General features: G+C 37.4%; 1 protein-coding gene across 1 annotated transcript in view; it reads right to left on the reverse strand.

The window, feature by feature from the left end:
• Positions 1-1,042: 1,042 nt before the first annotated feature.
• LOC107724264 (neuroligin-4, X-linked-like) overlaps positions 1,043-25,301 on the reverse strand; it is a 109,355-nt gene continuing 85,096 nt past the window's right edge. The window contains exons 5-7 of the mRNA XM_016533106.1: positions 19,608-19,793; positions 12,817-13,606; positions 1,043-2,498 (exon numbers count right to left, since the gene is read on the reverse strand). Coding sequence (XP_016388592.1) covers positions 1,610-2,498; positions 12,817-13,606; positions 19,608-19,793 — 1,865 coding nt within the window. The 3' untranslated portion in view covers positions 1,043-1,609. The remainder of the gene's footprint in view (positions 2,499-12,816; positions 13,607-19,607; positions 19,794-25,301) is intronic.

Consider the following 25,301-nt stretch of genomic DNA (forward strand, 5'->3'; position numbering starts at 1 on the left):
TTGAGAGAAGAAGAAGAAGAAGAAGAAGAAGAAGAAGAAACACTTCACATTGGTATTACCATCCTGGGTGCATATCAGTTTTTCAAACAAAGTTCAACAAAATGTCAACAAATCTGAAGACACAGTTTTAGAAAATACTGTGATATTTTATTAAAAATGCGGCAGAAAATTTTTATACATGTGTCCAGCCAGAAATATCATCTATCACTTAAGGCAAAAACTGCAAACAATATAAGACAAACTATTATTTAGAACCCTACATTGGACCCTTGTTGTACTGACAGGTAACAAACCAAGGGCTAACATGAATCATGAACTGATTTAGTATACAAACGTAACTTTTATAAACTCATTTATTAATTTATTTTTTTTAATTCTTTCTTGCGCTTTCAACATCTTTGCTATAGGATGCAGAACTGAAAAATATCAGGGTTATTTTTTTCTTTGTTTGTATTTATTTATAGTAATCAAAATTATTTGTATTTACACTCATTCACTTATGTTTTAACCCAAAATATCACAAGCCTGGCACAATACTTTACATATTGCTAGCATGTTACGAATAGAAATATCTAACATATACTTCTTTACAAACATATCCAACTAGTAAAACTGGATGTGGGTAGAAGTTGCCCTGATTTACATCCAGCTTGAATGGGCAACTTCACCCAGCACTGTAATGTAATTAGAAGCAATATTTCATTTTTAACATCTGTATGGGGTCACGGTATTGGGTCATCAAATGAAAAGCAGCAATCAAACATGCAATATTCGTCAAACATTAGGACAAAATAACACTCAGATGACTGAGATGGATATTGAGAGGCTTTGGAATAAGAATGCTGTCTTCTCTTTGATTTATTTTTCAGGTGTAAAGGCTGTTTAGCACAGATATGATTTAAGAAAAAAAAAAGAGAAAAGATAATGATTGATATATTTACACACACCGTAACAAAAACGTAAGCTCATAATAGTCATATTTTGAACTAAACAACAATAAAAGCTTTTGTAATTATTTTAATATTTGTATTTGACTCACAAGTATTTACATTTTGTCACCTTTACAAATTTTGTTATAATTACATTTCAGGCTGGGATTTTTGAGTTCAATCCACAGGTTGGGTATGTGAAAACACTCTCAGAAAATAATATTAATGTGTTCGTCTGAAATATAGTTCTCGTATAATAACATTGCTCTCATTGTTGCTCTTGGTATATGACATATGTTATGACACATACAAAGCTTCGTCAGATCCTTTAACCTCTCTTTTGTTGGTGTATATGTTGTCTATACAAGCAAAATAGTCCTTTGGAGAGAGTTCTTGTCTTTTGGTGTAAAGTCCCCTGCCCTTACCAAGCCAAATAAAGTCTCCAAATAAAGTATTACTTTAGTAACATTCATTTTTTTTCGCAAGTAGGTCATATTTGACTTTGATATATTCTGCAAGAAGGCTTCATAGGAAAATAACATCTCATCCACCAAGATAAGTCTCAGAGTGGAACAAAGTCAGCACAGTTTGCCATGACAAACAAAGGACCTTAACGCCCAATGCCTTAGCAGACCATGTCCTAGAGTTCTGAAAAGGATCTTTTAGTGCACAGCACAAAGCTATACCCTGGTGGTGGAGTGCCCATGGGGCAGGTTGGTACTGTTCTGACTACCTCCAAACGTGTTGAAATTGTGCAGGGGCTGCATTCCGGCCAGAGAGTGAGGAATCATTGTTATGGTACTTGGCGTCATGAGCGGGATGTCGTCAGGCGAACGTCGTAGAGTAAGTGTGTAATCGGCTGGGCAGGTAAGACGAAGCGTATCATGACCTGGCAGAGCATCGCACTCATGATGGTGCTCGTGTTCCATCTGCTGCTGTTTCATCTGGAGCGACATCACCTCCTCGCTCTGCAAATGTGCAATGTCATTGGCGTTAGCCACTGCATTAGCTGGTGCAGAGTTCCGCTGTGGGCTGGGCCCACGTCGGTTGGATTCGTGACGGCGCTTATCCTTCTTGTAGTAGAGTGCTGCAAAGGCCAGAATGTTGAGGAAAAGGAGAGAAGCACCCACCGCGATGGTCACGCTGAGTTCGGTGGAGTAATCTCGCTTTGTCTCGATAACCACCGCTGAGTCGTCGCCCAAATCATTGCCTTTACGCTGGTCTGTAGTTTGTTTGGTGTTGGCGGGAGGAACACCAGGATGACGTGTCGTGGACGGCCATGTTTTACCCAGTCTCTTAGTGTACGGGAATGGCGTAGTATCCTGAGGAGGTATCTTAGTCGTGGTCGAGACGTATTGAAAGAGTTCATTGATGTTATGAAGATGAGGTACCAGCTCTAACCAGAAGGCAACCTTAGTCGCACGATAGTGATCTCTCACCCTTGGCTTCAGCCCAATGTGTAGATAAAGCTGGTCTTTTGGGTTGTATTTAGACCAAGCCACTTCCTCGAAGCGGTTAGGCTTCGTGTGGATGAATTTGGTGTCCTGTGGAACTGGCTGATTCGGATCCCTAAAACGAGAATTTAAAGAACACGTCAGTATTTGCCTAAAAATTTAGAAACAAATAGCTTTTTAAGTGCAATGCAGTGTGTTCTTTAAAATTGCAGTAATAAAGAGCAAGTCTACACAGATGCTCATAACCACACATGCATCAATATCTTTAACCTCTGTGCACTGTATGTGTTTTTGAACACACATATGCTATAATGATAGCTTAACTCTGGGTTGTTGAACCTAAGGATATTATAACATCGAGATGTAACCTCTTCATCTCCCTTTTGCCCAGTTTCATAGGAATCAAATATCTGCTAAGTACAATTTCATATCTGACACATTTGAACTAAAGAATACAGCATTGCTCTGTATTTGAACAGTCATTACTGGTATAGCTTTCCTAACCACAAAAAGAACATACCTAGTGAGAAAGGTTTTAACTGGAAAGCCAATTTACCACTCCTCCACATTATTCAGTCTGGGAGCAGCAGACAACCTAGCCGGGCATAAAAGGTTTCTAAATATGGAGATGAGGTGGTAAAAACCAGGCCGGCATTTTTCTCTTAGTGCATTAGCTTTGTCAAGGTTTGTTTCTGAAGCAATAGCTGCACTTCTCCACAGATTTTGCTAAAAATTGGCCTCAGTAGTCATCTTTTGTCAACAGGTTTTTTTCAAGCATTGCAGACTACAAATAATTTGGCATGACAAGAAGGGAAAATAAGTAAGCTTTGCAGTGATTTAAAGATATTGAGAAACACGGTTTGGAATGCATGAATTTAAACCCTCAAGGCCTGTGAGGACAAATTACCTTCTATATTGTTATTTGCGTCACTATGTAGTTGGGGACAATATAAATAAATGGCTATATACAAAATTAGTAGGTAGGTAAATGTAGGTAACACTTTATTTTAGGGACCAATTCTCAGCATTAACTAGTTGCTTATTAGCATGCATATTACTAGCACACTGGCTGTTTATTAGTACTTATAAAGGACATATTAATGCCTTATTCTGCATGACCATATTTTAGATCCCTTAATCCTACCCCATACTTAACAACTACATTACTAACTATTAATAAGCAGCAAATTAGGAGTTTATTGAGGCAAACATCATAATTAATAGTTAGTTAATAGTTAGAACTGGTCCTTGAAATAAAGTGTGACCGAAACGTGTAGTATGTGTTGCAATTCTGACAGTGAAGGAACCCTAAAATCACCCAAAAGAGACAGCCATTGCGGCACATATTTGAAAGCATTTTTGTGGCAATATATGTCCCCACGGATGCACTTGTACCCACCCTCGACATGGTGCCCCTGAACGCATGCCCAAATGCCCATATGGTTAATCTGACTCTGGCAGACTGGGCGGTGAGGTTGAATGCATGTCTGACAGAGCAGATCTAGAGAACAGTGCCACTCTGGGTGAATATGGTCACTCTACCAGGGTCCATCATTAAACATAATGTTTAAATGTAAATAACCAAAACTGTACTGGAATCCAAGGTGTTGTAAAGCCACTGAATCCTTATTCATTTACCTTATCACTTTATTTATTAATAAATTGTTTTGTTCCAGGGATGAATTGCTGCTATATAGAGATTTAAACATGTTTTTATGTAAATATGAACAGTTTCTAGTGAGTAAATATCAATGTCAATCAAGCTAAATAGGAATGTTGTTTTCTGAGCCACGCAATTACATCTGTAGGGATTTATGATATCGGTAGCAGCTATACAGCTGTATCTATAGCAGCACAGTATAATGCTTACTACTAAGTATTCTTAAAATGATAGCTGATGTAAATTAGCTTGCATTATTTTGTTACAAGCTGGCTGATTGCTAGTTTCAAATTTATAATAAATACTCAACATGCATAGCACGTAACTGTACGTATGATGATTTCAGTCAAATATTCTTCCAAACTATTTTAAAGCTTTCTTCAACTGCTATATTCATTCAAGTTATTATGGCTCTTGAATGGTATGTTATTGTGTGAAACTTTCAAGGATGACAGGTTCAATGTTCTGCTGGTCTACTTGGCCTCATTTGAGATTATTATCATATTTAATAACAGTAGTAAATGAAAGAATCCCAAATAGAATCTGAATCTTTAATATCCCATGGTATGGCCATATGTTTTGTTGTAATATGGTGTGCTGTCTTTTCATTACATTTCAAGGCATGTTGAAAAATGTGCATGCGTGAAACTGAACGAGAGCCCTTAACACAAAAACAATACCTGAATAAAAATGATTAAATAAGCACTACTAAATAAGTAAAATAATTGATGGATAAATGCTTTCAAAGGTGCATGAATAAATGAATCTATAATGATCCATTTTGAATTTAATAAGTTGGTTTAAGACTTTTAATCGTGGAACCATGTGTCCAAAAGGAAAAAGGAAATCATATAGGTTTGTAATGACGTGAGGGTGAATAAACAATTATACAAATGGCATTTATTTTTGGGTGAAATATTAATTTAAACTGTGGCAATGATGTCATGTGAGTCTGTGTGTGTTACTGATATCAAATGGAAGGCAGCTGATGGTGAATGTTAAATTTATTCATGGTTTGACTATATTATTTATTATGGCTTGCAAAGTAAATTATTGTGGAAAATATAATACATTTTTCTTTTCCACAAATAATCTCTCACAAGGGCACCATCTCACTGCATGCATATATGGCAGGGAATCAACAATCTAATCTAGCTACAAGCAAACATGAGAGAGAATCAATGGTATTTCATTTGTTTGCTTTAACCTCTGGTAATGCCTATATAAGTATGTAAGCAATAACAATACTAATGACTATTTCAGAGAATTCAGACCTGAGAAAAGCAAGCAATGCTCTAAGCTATTTACCACCGAGCCAATCTACAGCTACTCAGTTTCTGTATTTCAGATAAGAGCAGCACTTCACTAAAGTGGCACGGTGTGCAGCATATGTCCCATTACATCCACTTTGCTTTTATCATTTATATAATCACAAAGTTAGATGCATTCTAGGGAGCTGAAACTGTTTACACAAAACTAATAGATAAAACTAACTTTTTTAAAGTCAACATGAATCCAATAGTGTTGATATTTAGTACAAAGGCAGTACTATGTTTAACTGTTTGTATCACTTGTCTCTTTTTCAGACCAGTTTGTGAGTGGTGCAAAATGAAAAGTGACGTGTCTGTTTTTAATTGCTCCTGAATTGCTCAGAATGGGATTTCTCCCAGCAGTGAACCTGGAGCAAACAGAGAGTGGAAAAAATTGAAAAACTTTTATATCTACAAAGTCTTTACTGTGCTGTAAATAATTTTATTTTACACAGTGTAACATACAGGGCCCGAGATCAGCATTAGTCACTTCGCATGACAGGGGAAAAAGAAAAAAATATATTTTATTTGTTATAATAATATGTTATAATAATAATTAATTTAATTGGTTTGCATGTTAAATATGTTCCTTCACCAAACATCAATCCAACACTAGCTCAGATTTAATTGAAAAAGGGATAACAGAGAATGCTTACTTTAAATGTCAAATAACTACTTTTTTGTAGAGATAAATTAATAAAAAAAATTATAATGCTGCAGTTTTGCATACAGATTATCTATATGTGTTGCATTTAGAATTGTATTAATCAAAAATAAAAAGGATGCATTGTGTAAACACAGTGATTGTATAGTGTACATGATTGCAAGATTTAAATTAATCTGGAAATCCATCCTTCCCATGTAGCAGGTAAAAATAAGATAGTATTCCTGTAAAAATGAACAAGCATACAATAACCCATTATGTACGGTGACCATACTTTAGTTTTTCAAAAAGAGGACAGTGTGGGGGGGGCGGGGTTCGTGGGTGGGGTTTCACCTAAAAGTATGTTTTTGTGTTTGTTTGCTTGTTTTGTTTTTATAATAAATAAACACAAAACAAGTAAATTGAATAGAAAAAGAATAGGGAATGCTTGTGTTAGAGGGTCTTTTTAAATGTCAATAGAACAGACAAATAATAGATAAAGCTTGTGTTAGAAGGTCATTATTTATAATAAATAAAAAGAAAATAAGTAGAAAGAAAGAACAGAGAATGCTAGTGTTAAAGACTCCTTTTTTTCTTTAAAAAAAAAAAACAAGTAGTTAGTATAGAAATAGAATAGAGAGTGCAAATGTTAGAGGAAAAAACGCGGACTTGGCAACCCTGCATCCAAGAAGAGCTGCCGGAGACAGATTTGGCTGATCTCAGGTCAAGAATAAGGAGAAATGACTGACAAGACCATGCTGGAGTATTTGCTGCTCAACAGATCCTGAGCTCATTGACAAATATCTGATCATGTAAGATGTGCTCCCTTTACACAGAGTGCGTGTGATCGTGAAATTGAAAGTGAAAGTAAACAGCGCAAACGATCATTCAAAAGAGATTTAAATACTCCGCATACTGAGAGCGGCTCCTTGATGCGGCATATAGAAAGTGACATTATCACTAACATTTATCTATGCGAGTTTAAGCACTCTCAAAAAAACAAAACTATCATTATAATCACTGAAGCTGTATACACTGTTAAATTAATCTCTTACTTACATTGTACGTACATCTGCGCTTTGTTGTTTATGATGAGAGAATTGGCAAGAGTCCAGAATTCAGTCAGCGGACGTGTGTGCACTCAACAAAACTGATGAGTTTGAACGATGACTCATTTGAATGCTTCTGATTGGCCATTGCATTCCTAAGCTCAACAGAATTGTTTGTGATTGGTTAAAATGTGCAACACTGTAAAAACGCCTAAAATTAAATATGGTACAAAATGAACAGATCTCAATTTAATGTCGACACTGCAATCGACACTGTTTATTCATATTCACTTTGTTAGCAACAGACATAATTGATTTAATTTGTTTGTGCAGGGGCATTTTTGTCCAATTTAGTGACATGTTTGCCCCAAGTCCCCGTGGCCAGGGGAAGGCTAAAGCCCCGTTCACACTGCCAGCGACTTTTTCACTGTATGTCGCTAGACTCTGTGCTGTGAAGATGCTTGTGGGCGTTCCAACTGCTGTCGCTCTAATGTTATTGGTAAGCTAGACTGCACGTCTGGACATATAAAATGCAATCACAAACTATATATATTGCCGGTAAAACGAAGATATAATTCTAATATGACTAGGAATTAGACTTAAAAGAAATAAAAGTACATTCAATCATTAACCGGTGCTCAATCATTAACTCGAACCATCAATGTATGAATCAAACTCACTTAAACAGCCAACAGTTTCTTTTCTACACATCATGTTTTTTTTTTATATCCATGTATGTGGTTACAGTAAAATCATATAAAACAGTGAAATCGCTCAGGAAATTTGTCCTGTCTTGCCTGCACTCAAGACAGTGACGTGTGAGCGCCACTGACAGATTCTTCACTCCTATTGGTTGTCGCTCGCGAAATTCGCTGTTCATTTGCATAAAGTTAAACAATTCTTAACTTTTGTCGCTTGACTCACATCGCTTGGCACGTCCACATTCTGTCGCCAACGGTCACTGTCACCGGAAGTCGCCAGCTCTCCACTGAAAATGAATGGGAGCATGTCGCTTTGTCGCTGTGTGTCGCTGGCAGTGTGAACGGGGCTTAAGCCTTCCCCAGCCTTGAACGGGGCTTTACACACGCTCCGCCTATGACAATATTATAATGTTTAAAGGAGTGGACATGAAAATCACGGGAGCGAAACATATTGCGGGAGCAGGCGGCAATGGTCAGAGATTCAGCGGGAGCGAGATAAAGAAAACAGCCAAATCCCGGACATTTTGGGCGATTAAGAAATCCCTGCCAGACACATTATTTTAGGTCCAAAATGAGGACATGTCCGGGGAAAAGAGGACGTATGGTCACCCTACCGTTATGTTGAGTTACATTATATTCAAAATGCTATGTTAGAATAACCCATGGATGGGTTTGTCCATAACTGACCCATCAGTGGGTTGCAAAACATTTTAAATTGGGTTACATTTGTGTGTTTTAACAGTTTAGAACATAACTGTATCACCAGAAAGAACTGTAGAATGTTTTTTTTTTTATTCAGCCCATTTAAAATGTTGGAACAGGTCACAGTTCTACAACAGTTGAACATGCGGACCACCAACAGTTCTGAACAGTTTGGTGTATTACAGTGACACTTCACTGTTTGAATTACTCCATTTGTCTGTGCTTGCAACATTTCAGACAAGCTGCCAGTCTGTGCATTTCTCAGTGACACTGAACAACCTGCATGTTTTTTTTGTTTTTTTTTGTTTTAATTCAGCCCATTTAAAATGTTGGAACAGGTCACAGTTCTACAACAGTTGAACATGCGGCCCACCAACAGTTCTGAGCAGTTTGGTGTATTACTGTGACACTTCACTGTTTGAATTATTCAATTTGTCTGTGCTTGCAACATTCCAGACAAGCATTTCTCTGTGCATTTCTCAGTGACACTGAACAATCTGCATGGCCTCGTGCCTATAACCAAATCACAGCCACGCTGATATTCAGTAAAACAGCACTCATATTATTTAATTATTGCCTGAAGTATACAGTCACCACAGGTTCATATTCAGATTGTTCACACTGTAGGCAATGGTACTTTCTTTTGAATTACAAAAGCCTTTTCCATGGTTAAATCCACCATATCCTTAGACAGCATCATCAGGGAATGTTATGCTTCATTTCAGTCAGTGAGTATACTTCTGTAATGGCTGAAATCCATATCGATTTTCACTTTCATTAACGGATTTCACTCTCCCAGCCAGAATTTGGCAAACGGTGTGATTCCATGATGCAGAAATGCATTTACTTAAAGATCCATTTAATGGTGTGTGCAAAATATAACTGGGAATAGTCATTTCTTCACATTTTCTTATGCTTCCAGGAACTAATATCTATGTAGAGCCATTATCATCATTTATAATGTAATGCACAGTATCGACAATATTTCAGGGCTTGTAAAGTTATGCAGTAACAATAAACAACTAAATTGCACAAGCATTCAAGCAGGGAGTTTCACAAAAAGAGTCGTTTACATCACCTCATTCAGTTCGTACCACAACAAGGTGATATTACTAAAGTGGGGATACTAATCTTATTACTCCTCTAAAACACACAGAGGAAGTATTCTGCCTCCAGAGAGTGATAGACCTCTGCTAAGGTTTCACTCTAAAACATGCAAGGTTTTTTTGTTTATTTATGTATTTGTTTAGCATTTTTCCCAGTATTACCCAGAGTGGTTGGTTTAAATTAATTGACAGTTGAAACAATACATCCCCCAGATACCTTCCAGAAGCGGCATTACTAAAACCCAGTTGTTGACTTACAAATCACAGGCTTTTTGCATCCTCTTTAGGAGAGAGCAGTTCTCAGTGCCACCAAAATGGTTTATTTCTTTGGTGAAATAAAGGTTTGTATGAGTTTTATGTCATTTGTAAAAGTCTTTACTGTGCTGCAAATAATTTTATGCAACACAACATACAGGGCTGAGATGTCAGTTGTTACTTTTAATTGTTATCTATTTTTTTTTTTTTCCCTAAAATGTTTGGTAAATGAGTTTTGTCAGTAGTACTGCTGTTTAGAACTGTATTTATCCAAAATAAAGGTTAAATTATGTAAACACAGTGGTTATGTAGTGTAATTTTCAGAAGTTAATTGGAAATATTAACCTATGTATAACATAAATATAAACTGTGATTCCTTGAAAACTTAACTGGCATAAATCTAAATTATGTCATCAGAATTTATCCTCAGGTTGTTGCAAACATGTATGACTTTCTTTAGAACACAAAATGATATATTAATGGGAAAACTCTATCTCTCTCTCTCTCTCTCTGTATACAAATTCAATAGGGTTCAATGTAGTTTTGGACTTTTCACAGAAGAAGTAGAGTAATAACGGATTGGAACAATGTGATAGTGAACAAATTTCATCTATCCATTTCAGGTTTTTATTTCAGGTCTGCTGCTGATGTATAATAAAAATGTGTGTGCATAATATACCTGACCCATAAAATCCACAAAGCCAATGTTGACACTTGACATCCAGAACACCAGTGCATGTTAATTTTCCTCAGTCATAGCATTAATGACCCATGTCTTGCTCTCTCCAGTCTAAGCACCCAAGCTTGACAGCCGCAACGGTTTGTTGCAACAACAAAGGAAGGCTAAAATGAGACATTACATTCTGCACATTTCCCTCCATGTTATTTATTTGCCCTGTTTTTGTGGAAATACTCAGAGAGGCTGATATCACCACTGGATTGTTTACCACAGGCTGGAGTGACTCTCTTGCAAAGTGAGCATTCTCCAAGTGCTGCTGAAATTGCTTTTCCTCCTCTGTTTTAAAGTACTCACGTTGAGAGAAACACTTAGCCAGCGGAGGGAGAGCAGCCTGACGTGAGGTACTGATGAGCCTGCCAATCTATCTCCTGACACACAGGTATCACCTGGAGTGGTGCCAAACTGCAGTGCCTGTTCGGCCTATAAACGACGAATGGAGCCCTGAAAGTACGAGGGGGCCCCAGTCACTTATATTTGAAGTAGGTTCGGGATGAATTGGGCTTGCCCTGAGTGCAGTGATGCTGTATGGAGAAAAGGATGGAGAGAACCCCATAACTCAAGAGGCTAGTTAAGAGCTGGTCCGATATCATTAAAGGTCCCATATTGTCAAAACTGAAATTTCCTGGCTTTTTTCATGATAACTGAGGTCTAGGTGCTATGTAACTACCATGTAAGTTTCAAAACAGTCAATCCAGTCAAATGCACACAGCCTGCATAAAGTAGCTGCGATTTTTCATGAACCGTTGTGACTTCCGTAAATAGGTCACGTCAGACCTACTCCTTTTGCCAAAAAACATGAATTACCATTCTGAAACATCCTATTGTAAACGCGTTTGAGGAGGTGGGTGGTTGTCTCCTGTCGTCGCCGATTCGGGGTCTGAGTTCGGCTCAAACATGTAAGGCCAGACAGTTTCCCTCAGCAGTGACCATCATTACCGGTGTTTCTATAGACCTTACTTGTGAGTATCACCAATCCACAGCAGGCTACAGCATACACGACCAATTAGACAGGCCAAAATCGACCTGTTCGTTGCAGAGCTCCTGAGAGAGGAGCTGTAAATATATATTTAGATGTTTTTTGGTACTTATACCGCAAATATATATTCTTAAGGACAGCAAGACTTAAAATAAAACTCCAGAAAGGTATATAATATGTGACCTTTAAAAGAATAGGCCTATCTGACTGACAATGTTGAGTCTTGAAATTGTGATATGTGAGGAGACAGCAGAGGCCACTGAAGGTTCTTTAATCAAAACCATGACTCATTTAGGACAAGTTCCCTAAATAGAAAGTGATGTTCCACATTGTGTGGTCTGAGGCAGTTAAAAACAACCATTCTTTATAGAATAAGAATCTTAATCCTAAGGAATCTTAATGGACATCTGAAAGGATGTAGTTTACATTAAAATAAGCAGGTAAATAAATATTTAAGTGTTGCTTAATGGGACAATGACAAATGTCCAAGATCAAGAAAAAAATAAAGTTTTTCAACAAAATGTCATGTGTTGTAATGACTAGTTAAAAAGCAATATTTTCTTTACACTTTGAATGAATATATGTGATTGTACAATACTTATTTTTGATCAAAAGTATATTCATTCATTCATTCAATGCAACATTTACTACATATATAATTATTAGCATTTTTCATCCATAGCCTTATTTCAGGACAGCTATAGCATCCATAATACACCCATATTTTTTGTTTTTATGACACAAAATGAAAAATTAAAATAAGCAGGTAAAGAAATATTTAAGTGTTGCTTAATGGGACAATGACAAATGTCCAAGATCAAGAAAAAAATTAAGTTTTTCAACAAAATGTCATGTGTTGTAATGACTAGTTAAAAAGCAATATTTTCTTTACACTTTGAATGAATATATGTGATTGTACAATACTTATTTTTGATCAAAAGTATATTCATTCATTCATTCAATGCAACATTTACTACATATATAATTATTAGCATTTTTCATCCATAGCCTTATTTCAGGACAGCTATAGCATCCATAATACACCCATATTTTTTGTTTTTATGACACAAAATGAAAAAGTATTATCATCACCGAAGAGCTGTATTCAAATAATTGTAACACTAAACTGCATATTTAAGGATTTTTTAAAAGAAACTGATACATAAAATGAGTGTCATGTCACTAACCATGATAACAAGTGAAAAAGTGTTCAAATAATTATTCACAGGTATGTGATACTGAATCCATTGTGCATGATTAATTAACAGAACAAATAAAAGGCTTCAACTTACCCAGTTTTTGCGAAATTCGTCCAGTAAGTCATTACTACTGCCGAAAGCATGACGTCGTTCTTGGAGAAATTACAGTTAAAGAGATCAGTGGGCCCAATCATGGGAATTCCAAACACATAAGGCACCTCGTCTCCATGTGCTGAATCCGACCAGCTAGGTTTCATTTCGCTCTGACAGTGGTGGTAGAAAGCATAAAAATATGTTGGAGATCCATATTGAGCATGAAGGTCCGCCGTAGCTACCGCTGGCGCCACCCATTGGTGATCAGTAAAGAGTGCAACTAGCGTCTTTCGCCTGGTCTCCGGGTTCTCCTTGTCAGCCCAGTCGGTATACATGAACTTGATGGTTTCTCGAAGCGTGTCCTTGCCCTCTGGATAACCATAGAGGTGGTCCACAAAATCAGACACAGCAAAGTCAAAGTCGTTTGCAGAGACACCATCCTCACTGTCCACGATGCCATCCACAAATTTAAAACCCTCACCCTGGTTGACGCCCAGCATGATGTCATAGTTGAGAAACTCTCCCTGTTCCATCAGAATTTGGGGATCATCAGGGATGACGTCACCATCGATAACTGGACCAAATGCAATGTGGTACTTGGCCTGTGTGATGTACTGTTCAATCAGCTCCTTGTAGTTTTTGTTCTGTAGACATTCCACCAGATCTACAGTATCTAGCATATTGCAGCCCACCTTCTCAGCTAGTATGCGGGTGTATTTGGCTGGCTGGTAGTTGACAGCCCAGCTTGACAAAGCAGTCCCACTCTGGATGATGGCTTTCTGAAACAAATCTGAAAATAAAATAAAAACATTTATTAATATTAAAGGATTTTTTCACCCAACAATGAAAAATGTTTGATGTGTGTCACGTGTCACGCAAACACATTTAAGCTTCCACAAGAACCATTGAGGTTTGTGCTTGCTTGTCAATAAAGTATGACTGAGCTTCCTTTAACCACATTTGATGTGCTATATGCATGTGTTGATCAATGTTTATATGTGAATAAGAGCCTAAATTAAATCTATTCATCATATGAATGGAGCGTGCCTCTTCAGAAGACTTTGTGTAAGCCGATTGATTCATATGGATTACTTTTGCAATCTCTTTATAAACTTTATGAAGCATCCATGTTTTAGGTGAATGGATGTTCAGTGGAGGAACAGAAATCTCTCAGGTTTCATTAAAAATACCTTCATTCAAGATGAAGTTTTAGTGGTTTGGATCAACATGGGAGCAAGTCAGTGATGAAGGATGAAGTGAACTATCCATTTAACAATAATCAAAGTGAGAACTGAGGGAAAATAATGAGCACAGCAATAATGAAGAAACACAAAGCAAGGTGCTTGTTTATTTCATAATGTATATTACAATGTCTCATTGAAGACTTTGGTTGGACCTCATCAAAACGGACTCGAAAATGAAAGAGCATGTAGAATAAGAATGCTTTATAATGAAGCCTAGGGTCTTTTGTCCCTGCTTACTGTTATATGGGTAAGTAATATCAGTCATTGCCTGACATAGACGCCAACTAATATGCATATGCATTGATGCTGTACCTTTGTCAGCTCAGCCAGGCGTGGCCATAGCACGTTGACACAGATTGTGTATTAGAAAATAGCAATACCTCAGGGCATGGATCTCACTAGGCTGAACCGAGGCTTCTGACGCACTGACATAGAGTGAAAAATAGCCTTCACTCAGATTTAAAATATCAAAAATGTGGAGAAGGCACTACTGCCAAGACCTTTTTAATGTATTGGCCATTAAAAAAATATCAATGCCAATGCCCAGACAATGGGGCTTAGCAGACTCTACCCATAAATCAAAGACTGATTACTCATAATATGTTTTAAACTAGGTTAAAGGAAGTCCTAATCAAACCCAGATGCATGATGGCTTTGCCAGGCACATTGAACTGTGCATGTGGGATCTGAACAATATGACATGAATAAAAACTGATTTTAACAGATTTTTTTTTTTTTGAAAATGAGAAAATGATTTCATATCCTAAATAATGTATGATTGGTTTAATTAATCATTACTGATAAATAAGTTAGTTTGAATGAATTAAATTAAATAAATTAAAATTAACCAGTAATTCATCATCATCTTATTAATGGTAATCTTACTAATGGTTTTCTAATGTTATACTTTTTAGAGCGCCTGACAAGCATCTGAAGACAAAAGGCTCAGGTGAACAGTAGAGGTAACAGGTTAAATAAAATGCCTTCCTGCTTATTTTACAATTTACATTATGTAATTCGTTCATAAATCATGGCCGACCTTTCAGACAGGAACACCAGAAGGGAACTACATCTTGTCCTGTTATTTTGATCAAATATGGCACTTCCTTATTTGGGGTTGTGTTAGTGTTAGAGTAACTGTAGCCAGAGGTCATTTGATCCATTACTATATTTTGTCTGCTATCTAGCCAGGCTGGACATTGAATGTAAAATCTATATTTTATAGTGGGACAATTGAGTTCCAGATGAATGCCTTGTAGGGGTTGTTGTTGCAATGAAAATTGCATGCAGCCAGGCACACAGGGACCAAGGTCTTTTTGTTCTTAGAAGATCTTTCAATATATCAGCACAGAGAAAATAGGGGATTGTGTTATTTGTTGTAAATGAAATAAGTAATTAAGTAATGGATTGGAAGCTGGATTCTGTAAAGACAAAAGAGAGCATAATCACAGTTTAAGTTATCATGATTGCAATTAATTAGGGTATATATGAAGATTTCAGATGCAAAAGCCTCTAAGTGCCATTTGAAATTTTCTTCTAAAATGAGCATTTTTCTCAGGCTCCTATGTTTATGTTCAGTTATTTCACTTTAATGGCAATTAAATGAACCTATTCATTGCCATTAAAGTGAAATTACTGAATTTACACACAGGAGCCTGAGAAAAATGCTCATTTTAGAAGAACATTTCAAATGACATTTAGAGGCTTTTGCATCTGAACTCTTCATATATTTATGTATATATATACAGTGGGTACGGAAAGTATTCAGACCCCCTTAAATTTTTCACTCTTTGTTATATTGCAGCCATTTGCTAAAATCATTTAAGTTAATTTTTTTTCCTCATTAATGTACACACAGCACCCCATATTGACAGAAAAACACAGAATTGTTGACATCTTTGCAGATTTATTAAAAAAGAAAAACTGAAAAATGCTCAGTATTTAGTAGAAGCACCCTCTTGATCTAATACAGCCATGAGTCTTTTTGGGAAAGATGCAACAAGTTTTTCACACATGGATTTGGGGATCCTCTGCCATTCCTCCTTGCAAATCCTCTCCAGTTCTGTCAGGTTGGACGGTAAACGTTGGTGGACAGCCATTTTTAGGTCTCTCCAGAGATGCTCAATTGGGTTTAAGTCAGGGATCTGGCTGGGCCATTCAAGAACAGTCACAGAGTTGTTGGGAAGCCACTCCTTCGTTATTTTAGCTGTGTGCTTAGGGTCATTGTCTTGTTGGAAGGTAAACCTTAGTTCCAGTCTGAGGTCCTGAGCACTCTGGAGAAGGTTTTCGCCCAGGATATCCCTGTACTTGGCCGCATTCATCTTTCCCTCGATTGCAACCAGTCGTCCTGTCCCTGCAGCTGAAAAACACCCCCACAGCATGATGCTGCCACCACCATGCTTCACTGTTGGGACTGTATTGGACAGGTGCCTGGTTTTCTCCACACATACCGCTTAGAATTAAGGCCAAAAAGTTCTATCTTGGTCTCATCAGACCAGAGAATCTTATTTCTCACCATCTTGGAGTCCTTCAGGTGTTTTTTTAGCAAACTCCATGCGGGCTTTCATGTGTCTTGAACTGAGGAGAGGCTTCCGTCGGGCCACTCTGCCATAAAGCCCCGACTGGTGGAGGGCTGCAGTGATGGTTGACTTTCTACAACTTTCTCCCATCTCCCGACTGCATCTCTGGAGCTCAGCCACAGTGATCTTTGGGTTCTTCTTTACCTCTCTCACCAAGGCTCTTCTCCCCCGATAGCTCAGTTTGGCCGGACGGCCAGCTCTAGGAAGGGTTCTGGTCATCCCAAACGTCTTCCATTTAAGGATTATGGAGGCCACCGTGCTCTTAGGAACCTTAAGTGCAGCAGAAATTTTTTTGTAACCTTGACCAGATCTGTGCCTTGCCACAATTCTGTCTCTGAGCTCTTCAGGCAATTCCTTTGACCTCATGATTCTCATTTGCTCTGACATGCACTGTGAGCTGTAAGGTCTTATATAGACAGGTGTGTGGCTTTCCTAATCAAGTCCAATCAGTATAATCAAACACAGCTGGACTCAAATGAAGGTGTAGAACCATCTCAAGGATGATCAGAACAAATGGACAGCACCTGAGTTAAATATATGAGTGTCACAGCAAAGGGTCTGAATACTTAAGACCATGTGATATTTCAGTTTTTCTTTTTGAATAAATCTGCAAAAATGTCAACAAATCTGTGTTTTTCTGTCAATATGGGGTGCTATGTGTACATTAATGAGGAAAAAAAATTAACTTAAATGATTTTAACAAATGGCTGCAATAATAACAAAGAGTGAAAAATTTAAGGGGGTCTGAATACTTTCCGTACCCACTGTATACAACGTACTTGTAAACAAACAAACGGAAATTTTTTACATTTATTTTATAATGCATATAATGTTAATTTTATACACACACATACATAGATATATAATGCATGTATAAAATTAACTAAGCTAACTAATATATATATATATATATATATATATACAGTGGGTACGGAAAGTATTCAGACCCCCTTAAATTTTTCACTCTTTGTTGTATTGCAGCCATTTGCTAAAATCATTTAAGTTAATTTTTTTTCCTCATTAATGTACACATAGCACCCCATATTGACAGAAAAACACAGATTTGTTGACATTTTTGCAGATTTATTAAAAAAGAAAAACTTAAATATCACATGGTCCTAAGTATTCAGACCCTTTGCTGTGACACTCATATATTTAACTCAGGTGCTGTCCATTTGTTCTGATCATCCTTGAGATGGTTCTACACCTTCATTTGAGTCCAGCTGTGTTTGATTATACTGATTGGACTTGATTAGGAAAGCCACACACCTGTCTATATAAGACCTTACAGCTCACAGTGCATGTCAGAGCAAATGAGAATCATGAGGTCAAAGGAATTGCCTGAAGAGCTCAGAGACAGAATTGTGGCAAGGCACAGATCTGGCCAAGGTTACAAAAAAATTTCTGTTGCACTTAAGGTTCCTAAGAGCACAGTGGCCTCCATAATCCTTAAATGGAAGACGTTTGGGATGACCAGAACCCTTCCTAGAGCTGGCCGTCCGGCCAAACTGAGCTATCGGGGGAGAAGAGCCTTGGTGAGAGAGGTAAAGAAGAACCCAAAGATCACTGTGGCTGAGCTCCAGAGATGCAGTCGGGAGATGGGAGAAAGTTGTAGAAAGTCAACCATCACTGCAGCCCTCCACCAGTCGGGGCTTTATGGCAGAGTGGCCCGACGGAAGCCTCTCCTCAGTGCAAGACACATGAAAGCCTGCATGGAGTTTGCTAAAAAACACCTGAAGGACTCCAAGATGGTGAGAAATAAGATTCTCTGGTCTGATGAGACCAAGATAGAACTTTTTGGCCTTAATTCTAAGTGGTATGTGTGGAGAAAACCAGGCACCTGTCCAATACAGTCCCAACAGTGAAGCATGGTGGTGGCAGCATCATGCTGTGGGGGTGTTTTTCAGCTGCAGGGACAGGACGACTGGTTGCAATCGAGGGAAAGATGAATGCGGCTAAGTACAGGGATATCCTGGACGAAAACCTTCTCCAGAGTGCTCAGGACCTCAGACTGGGCTGAAGGTTTACCTTCCAACAAGACAATGACCCTAAGCACACAGCTAAAATAACGAAGGAGTGGCTTCACAACAACTCTGTGACTGTTCTTGAATGGCCCAGCCAGAGCCCTGACTTAAACCCAATTGAGCATCTCTGGAGTGACCTAAATATGGCTGTCCACCAACGTTTACCATCCAACCTGGCAGAACTGGAGAGGATCTGCAAGGAGGAATGGCGGAGGATCCCCAAATCCAGGTGTGAATAACTTGTTGCATCTTTCCCAAAAAGACTTGTGGCTGTATTAGATCAAAAGGGTGCTTCTATTAAATACTGAGCAAAGGGTCTGAATATTTAGGACCATGTGATATTTCAGTTTTTCTTTTTTAATAAATCTGCAAAAATGTCAACAATTCTGTGTTTTTCTGTCAATATGGGGTGCTGTGTGTACATTAATGAGGAAAAAAAATTAACTTAAATGATTTTAGCAAATGGCTGCAATATAACAAAGAGTGAAAAATTTAAGGGGGTCTGAATACTTTCCGTACCCACTGTATATACACACACACACAGGGCAGCATTTGTAAATGGACCAAAATGTATTAATTCATGTCACATTTTTCTCGTAGGTCTCGTAGCGGGACAACAACTTAGCAGGCTTACAGCAGTGCTTCATTGCACCTGTTTCGCAAAGAGCAATTAGATGGTATTTTCAGATAAAAAAGGGGGCGTATTGATTATGAATTCAAATGTAATTTTCATGTATGCCTAAATTAAACAAATTAAGGGAAAAACGCACCAGGTTCCGAAACAAATGCTCCAAACGAGCCAGGTTGAAAACAGTCTTAATGTCTCAGAATTGTGACGTTATAGCCAACAACTGGGACGTTAGTTTTCTGAATTCCGAGTTATCGCTCAATTGCAATTGTAATTATGTTCTATGTCAAACTGTCTATTACAAAATTATTTTTACCTTCTGAATAGTGTGACAGGGTCAGCAAGCTTACACAGGACGCCCCAGCTCCTGATCCAAATATAGTCACCCTTTTCGGGTCGCCTTTGAAAGCCTGGATATTCTCTTTGATCCACCGGAGTGCTTGGATCTGGTCCAACAGCCCATAATTCCCTTTGGCTGCCTGGTCACCTGTACTCAGGAACCCTAGTAAAACACACACACACAAACAGATGTTTATAAAATAAATCTCAGAAAGCGTTTAAAGTCATTTATTTCAAGTAAACCATTGCTTATTGACATTCATTATATAAATATTTAAATTGCGTTTTTTTCTTCTTCTTCTTCTTCACAACCCTTTTATTTCTCATAGACATCTGTGGGCCATTTGATTAAAACTTGTTTTCATTCTAATTGTCTTTTGCTTGACACACCTTCCCTCCCACTCACAAACACATGTACACAAAAGAATCACTGCACTTGACATCTGAATAGGCCGAGCACAGAATTCTAAAAAGAGACCCTTAATGGAATGCCTCGGTTACTTCATGTTAGGGGCACTAATGGCTGCCCTCAAAACCTTCTCATTATTTACCTCTGGACCCAATCTATCCCACTAATGCTTTCACTAAAGTCATCATTGTGAAGAAAGAATCAAAAAGGCACCACTTCTGGTGCAAGAGACATGCTGTTAAGGCACAGAGGATAGTTCAAGGTTGCATTTTAGACTCTAATAGGGTTATTCGACCATCTTTATGGAAAAGGCTGAGGTTACTTCCATGTTAATTGATGCAATTTAGCTACTCATTCAAAGTTGAATGTGGAGGTGCTCATAATTTCCATTGGGTTAAGTGTAAGTCACTCAAATGACATGAAAATTATGGCTTGATGGCATCTTTTGCGGAGGTCTCAGTCTGGATAAAAGCTAGATTCTAATCAAAATTAACATTTGGATTGCAAAAGGAGGGCAGTCCCTTATTAAATGGTGATTTGCCTTTAGGCATTGTTTGACAAAATCACTTCTTATTTGAGGAGACACTACATCGAGTGACAACATACAGCAACAGATATTTCCTAAAAGACTTTAAAATAAACCCCATTGCTCTGATCGGCTTACGGTGAGCATGCCAAACTTTAACCGACTTGTCAATGTGCACAAAATCACAAACAGGTTGACAAATTAGCCAACTGTCTTAAACCCATTAGCAAGATCCGGAAAAGCCTCAGGGGTGTCAATTCCGTTCCTTTGCCCGGTCTTGGATTTCCGATTCTGGCCTATGGCAAAGGCACTTTCCTCGTACAACTGCTTAGGGGCTGGTCCCAGACAGCACTGGACAAATAGGATGAGAAGCAAGGGAAGTAGGGCTAGCCACTGTGGCTTTTTGATAGAGGGACATATCCAGTTGGTCATGCCTACACAAAAGGGGCTTGCTGTGGGAGAGGGATTACAAAGCCAAGGACAGCATCAGTACTGTAGCTCAACTGGATAACCCAAGGCCATGGTCACATACAGAACATCATCGTGACAAAGTGGGAAAAGAAATCAAGGAATTCTGCGAGTACATCTTACTGAAAACTTTATGCAAATGTACTTTTAGAAGGTATTGGAATATATGCATACAGATTGTAAAGAATCCTTTCTCAAAACATTCATCATTCATCAAGCCTCATCTAGTCTCATGATTGGAGTGCACTTGCCAACAAAATGGAATGTTGCTGGCAGTGTGTTGAGGCACACCTGGTGCATATTTCACCTTGTCCACTATTGTGTGTCTGCTATTTATGAACCTGGTTTCACAACAGTCCATTCACAAGGCATTCCTCAAAACCACTTCTATGCCTGACTCTTTGCATAGACTTTATAATGGCTGTATAAGTGAGGGCATTCAATCTCTAGACTGAATCAATACAAAAAAGGACACACATTAATTACAACATAAATAATTACATTTCCTTTAAACTTTTGAAATAAATGTTGATACTGTAACTTTCACAATTCAAAACATAGTCTAAAATGATAATTTATTGAATCTAACCTGCAAAAATGGTATGTGAAAGGGCTCGGAAAAGTATCTTTGACAGCAATTATTTGGGGTTAAGGGAAATGTGAATTTGAAATGACTATTTGAACATGTTTGTTTAAATTTGAAATTGAAAACGTATATGCTTTAATTTAAAAACTATTTAAAAATCTTTCATCTACTCAGACAAGAAAATTAATAACACTTTGTGCTAAATATGGAACTAACTTCCGTTAAATTGTAAACAATCAGCAAAAGGTTTGCTCTATGAACGCAATAATAAACTTTCAAAAACTGGGTACAATGAGGTGACATTATTCTACTCACCCTTCAACCATCCAACATTAAAAGGAAATTAACACGTATAAAATCATTAATACATTATTTCAACATACCATGAATAACCCCTAAAGCTAGATTATTTCTACATAAATATTACAGACGTCTGATATCATTGTAGTAATATGTGTCTATATTACATAGCAATTACATTTTAAAGCATCAGTGTGAAAACAAACCTGGAAAGAGACTTCAGGATTTGGGGAGAAAAATTAGAGATTCCAGCATTCCAGAGAATTATTCAGAGGATATATCGTAAATTGAATCAAGAGAGAGCAGACCAAAAATGCGAAGTATATGTTGTCTTTCAGTGCTGAAAAGACTTCTGAAGATAGAACATGAAGGAAAATGTACAGCTCATTCAGTCAAACTGATGAATAAGCATTACTTGAAGTGTAACCATATGATTTGAAATAATTTGTTTCAGCCTTTGTGAACTTACCCAAACCTCCCATAATTTAAAACACAATACGCTAGTTCGGAAAAAGGAGTGGAATTTTTTTTTTCTTTCTATTGTTAATAAGTAGTCTCAATAAGTAGTTAAATATTGCATATACAGTGTATATATATATATATATATATATATATATATAGACCCGGCTAGAACAAGCGGAGTGATACAAAATTGGGAAAGGGCGTTCCTGTAGCGATACCAGTACAAAATCTCACGGTTCTCAACCAATCAGATTTGAGAACAGAACGAACTGTTGTATAAAATATATATATATATATATATATTTTATATATATTTGTATTAGTGTTTGGCTAGACACTCCGGATCATTCAACAAGGATTGATGCAGTTCCCGGTATGTTGTTCAAAGTAAGACCCTCACTAATCCTTTGCTGTATTAAATGGTGAAGCCAGTGAGAGCCACACACAAAAATGTAGGTCACCCCTCCAAAAATCCAATGGAAATATCAGAAGGCTGAGCGACAGTGACAAAAGGATCTTGTCAGGCTCACAGCTAGCTGCTGTCGCTAAAACACTTCCAACTGTACCCCTAACACACCTCAGCAGGATGTATGGAAGGAAAGGGTGCTCACACTGATGTCACCACTGCGGATTGAGCAGCAAAATTATAAACTAGCAAGTTTATGATGACAGTTATGACTTCTAGGGGAGCGGTAAACTAAACAGGGAACCTAAAAATCATTACAGGGCAGTTTAGTTGAAAAGAGCAGTAAAAAATAATAATAATAATAATAAATAATTTTTAATGTTTTTTTTTTTTTCAGGATGGAAGGTTAATTTATTTATTCTGTAGAATGCACAAGGAGATTTTAAAGGGATAGTGCACTGAAAAAAATGAAAATTGCCATTGTTTACTCACCATCATGTTGTTCCAAACCTGTATGACTTTCTTTCTTCTGTGTAACCCAAAAGAATAGTCAATGAAGTGTCATTTGAATTTTGATAATTGTTGGTAACCAAACAGTTTCTGTTCCCATTGACTTGCATTGTATTTTGTCCTTCCAAAGGAAGTCAATGGGAACTGAAACTGTTTGGCTATCAACATTCTTCAAAAATCTTTGACATGCTAAATAAGAAAGTCAGTCATACAAAGTCATACAAATATGCTCCAAAAATGGCAATCATCACCATAAAAGCACCATTAATTTAACAGTCCCTAGTTACCATTAACTTCCATTCAACACTTCTAGACGGCACATGACTGTATGACTTTCTTTCTTCTGTGGAACACAAAAGAAGATTAAATGAAGATGTGAGTTATTTTGGGCAAACTGGTAACCAGTGCTTTCCATTGACTTCATTGTATTTTGTCCTTCCAATGGAAATTATTGGGAACTTAAACTGTTTGGTTACCAAGATTCTTCTTAAAAAAAAAATAGTTTACGTCCTACAGAAGAAAGTCATACAAGTTTGGAACGACACGAGAGTAAGTAAATGTGTTTCAAACGTTTATTGAAAAGTTTCTGAAATATGCAACGACTCTGTACTTTGTGACTTGCCAATGGCCTGGTACTTCTAGAAGATCTATCAATTAGTTTCATAAAGAAAGCTTCAGTCAGGACACACTTAAACCCGCTAGAAACTGACTGGAATCCTTTCAGTCTTGGTATTGATAGTAATAAATATGTCACATCCAAGTGAATAGTCGTGAGGGAAAAAACATACATATTGATTTAATTTCTTTGCGATGACACACTCTAATTTTATAACTGCATATTAACAGCCACATTCATCAAAACTTGTCTTTAGTGCCAAATCCTCCTTTTGTCTTTAATACGTATATTCAGCAATCATTAACTAATGTTTTTTTAATCAAAATATGCAAAAGCTGCAAGAGAAAGAAAGAATAAAGGAAAAGAAAGTCGTTTGATGACAGGCTGATGGTAATAGTGTCTAATTGTGCTCACTGTCAGGAAGATAATCCCTTTGGCTCTCAGATGAAATGTTAATTTTCAAAGAAGGAGACGTGAGAGAAACATTCTGGATTAGCTCAACTGAGGTCAGGTCACGCACATACACAAAACTAAGAATTGTATTTAAGACATTATTGGTCAATTTATTTTGTTTCAGAATGACAAAAGAGCGGTAATGAAGTCTGGTATGGCATCTCTTTGGTACAGGTGCCGGTGGTTATAATGACCGCCATTAGGGCTGATGGGAAGTTAACCTCAGTCCATCAACTCCAATCACTGCATTCACACTAGACCTCAATCTCCATTTGAGATGATACATCCATACAAATTTATTCTGGGATAATTATTGCTTTAAAAAAAAAAAGAAAGAAAGAAGAAGAAGAAGAAGAAAAAAAAGCGGAGACTGGCAACCGGAAGAAACCAGAACAAACATGGCTGAGCCCAGCAGGGACAGACTCTAAAATAAGTGAACTCTAAGTCACCCTGGATACAAGCATCTGCTTACTTACATGATCATATGCTCATAGACATGTTTGTAAATGGAATTCTACTACAACACTAGATAGATAGATAGATAGATAGATAGAGTGGTCTGGTGTCTGCAAGTTAGACTCCTAAAAAACACCTTTACTCACGTGCAAACAAGTGCTCGCACAACTGCGGATGATTAATTTTCCACTCAATTCGAGTCTGGGGTGTGTGATACAGCATCGTCTGCGATAATATGGTAAGTGTTGTTGTAATGATGTGCGATCTGACATTATCAAGTATATCACCAAATCACACACAGAGTGCACACACGTTGATTAGTCTATTAAAACTCACAATTCCAGGCATTCTAAATTGTAGACGGCAAAAATGCTTCTGTATGCTTTTTATATTTATATAATTTAATATAGTTAACTTAATCTATATCACACAAAGAGTACCGTTTTTCTGCAGATATCAGCATGAACACATTTATCATT

Source organism: Sinocyclocheilus rhinocerous, unplaced genomic scaffold (assembly GCF_001515625.1).
Source record: "Sinocyclocheilus rhinocerous isolate Xijiao unplaced genomic scaffold, SAMN03320098_v1.1 scaffold425, whole genome shotgun sequence".
In the NCBI taxonomy this organism is placed as follows: Eukaryota; Metazoa; Chordata; class Actinopteri; order Cypriniformes; family Cyprinidae; genus Sinocyclocheilus; species Sinocyclocheilus rhinocerous.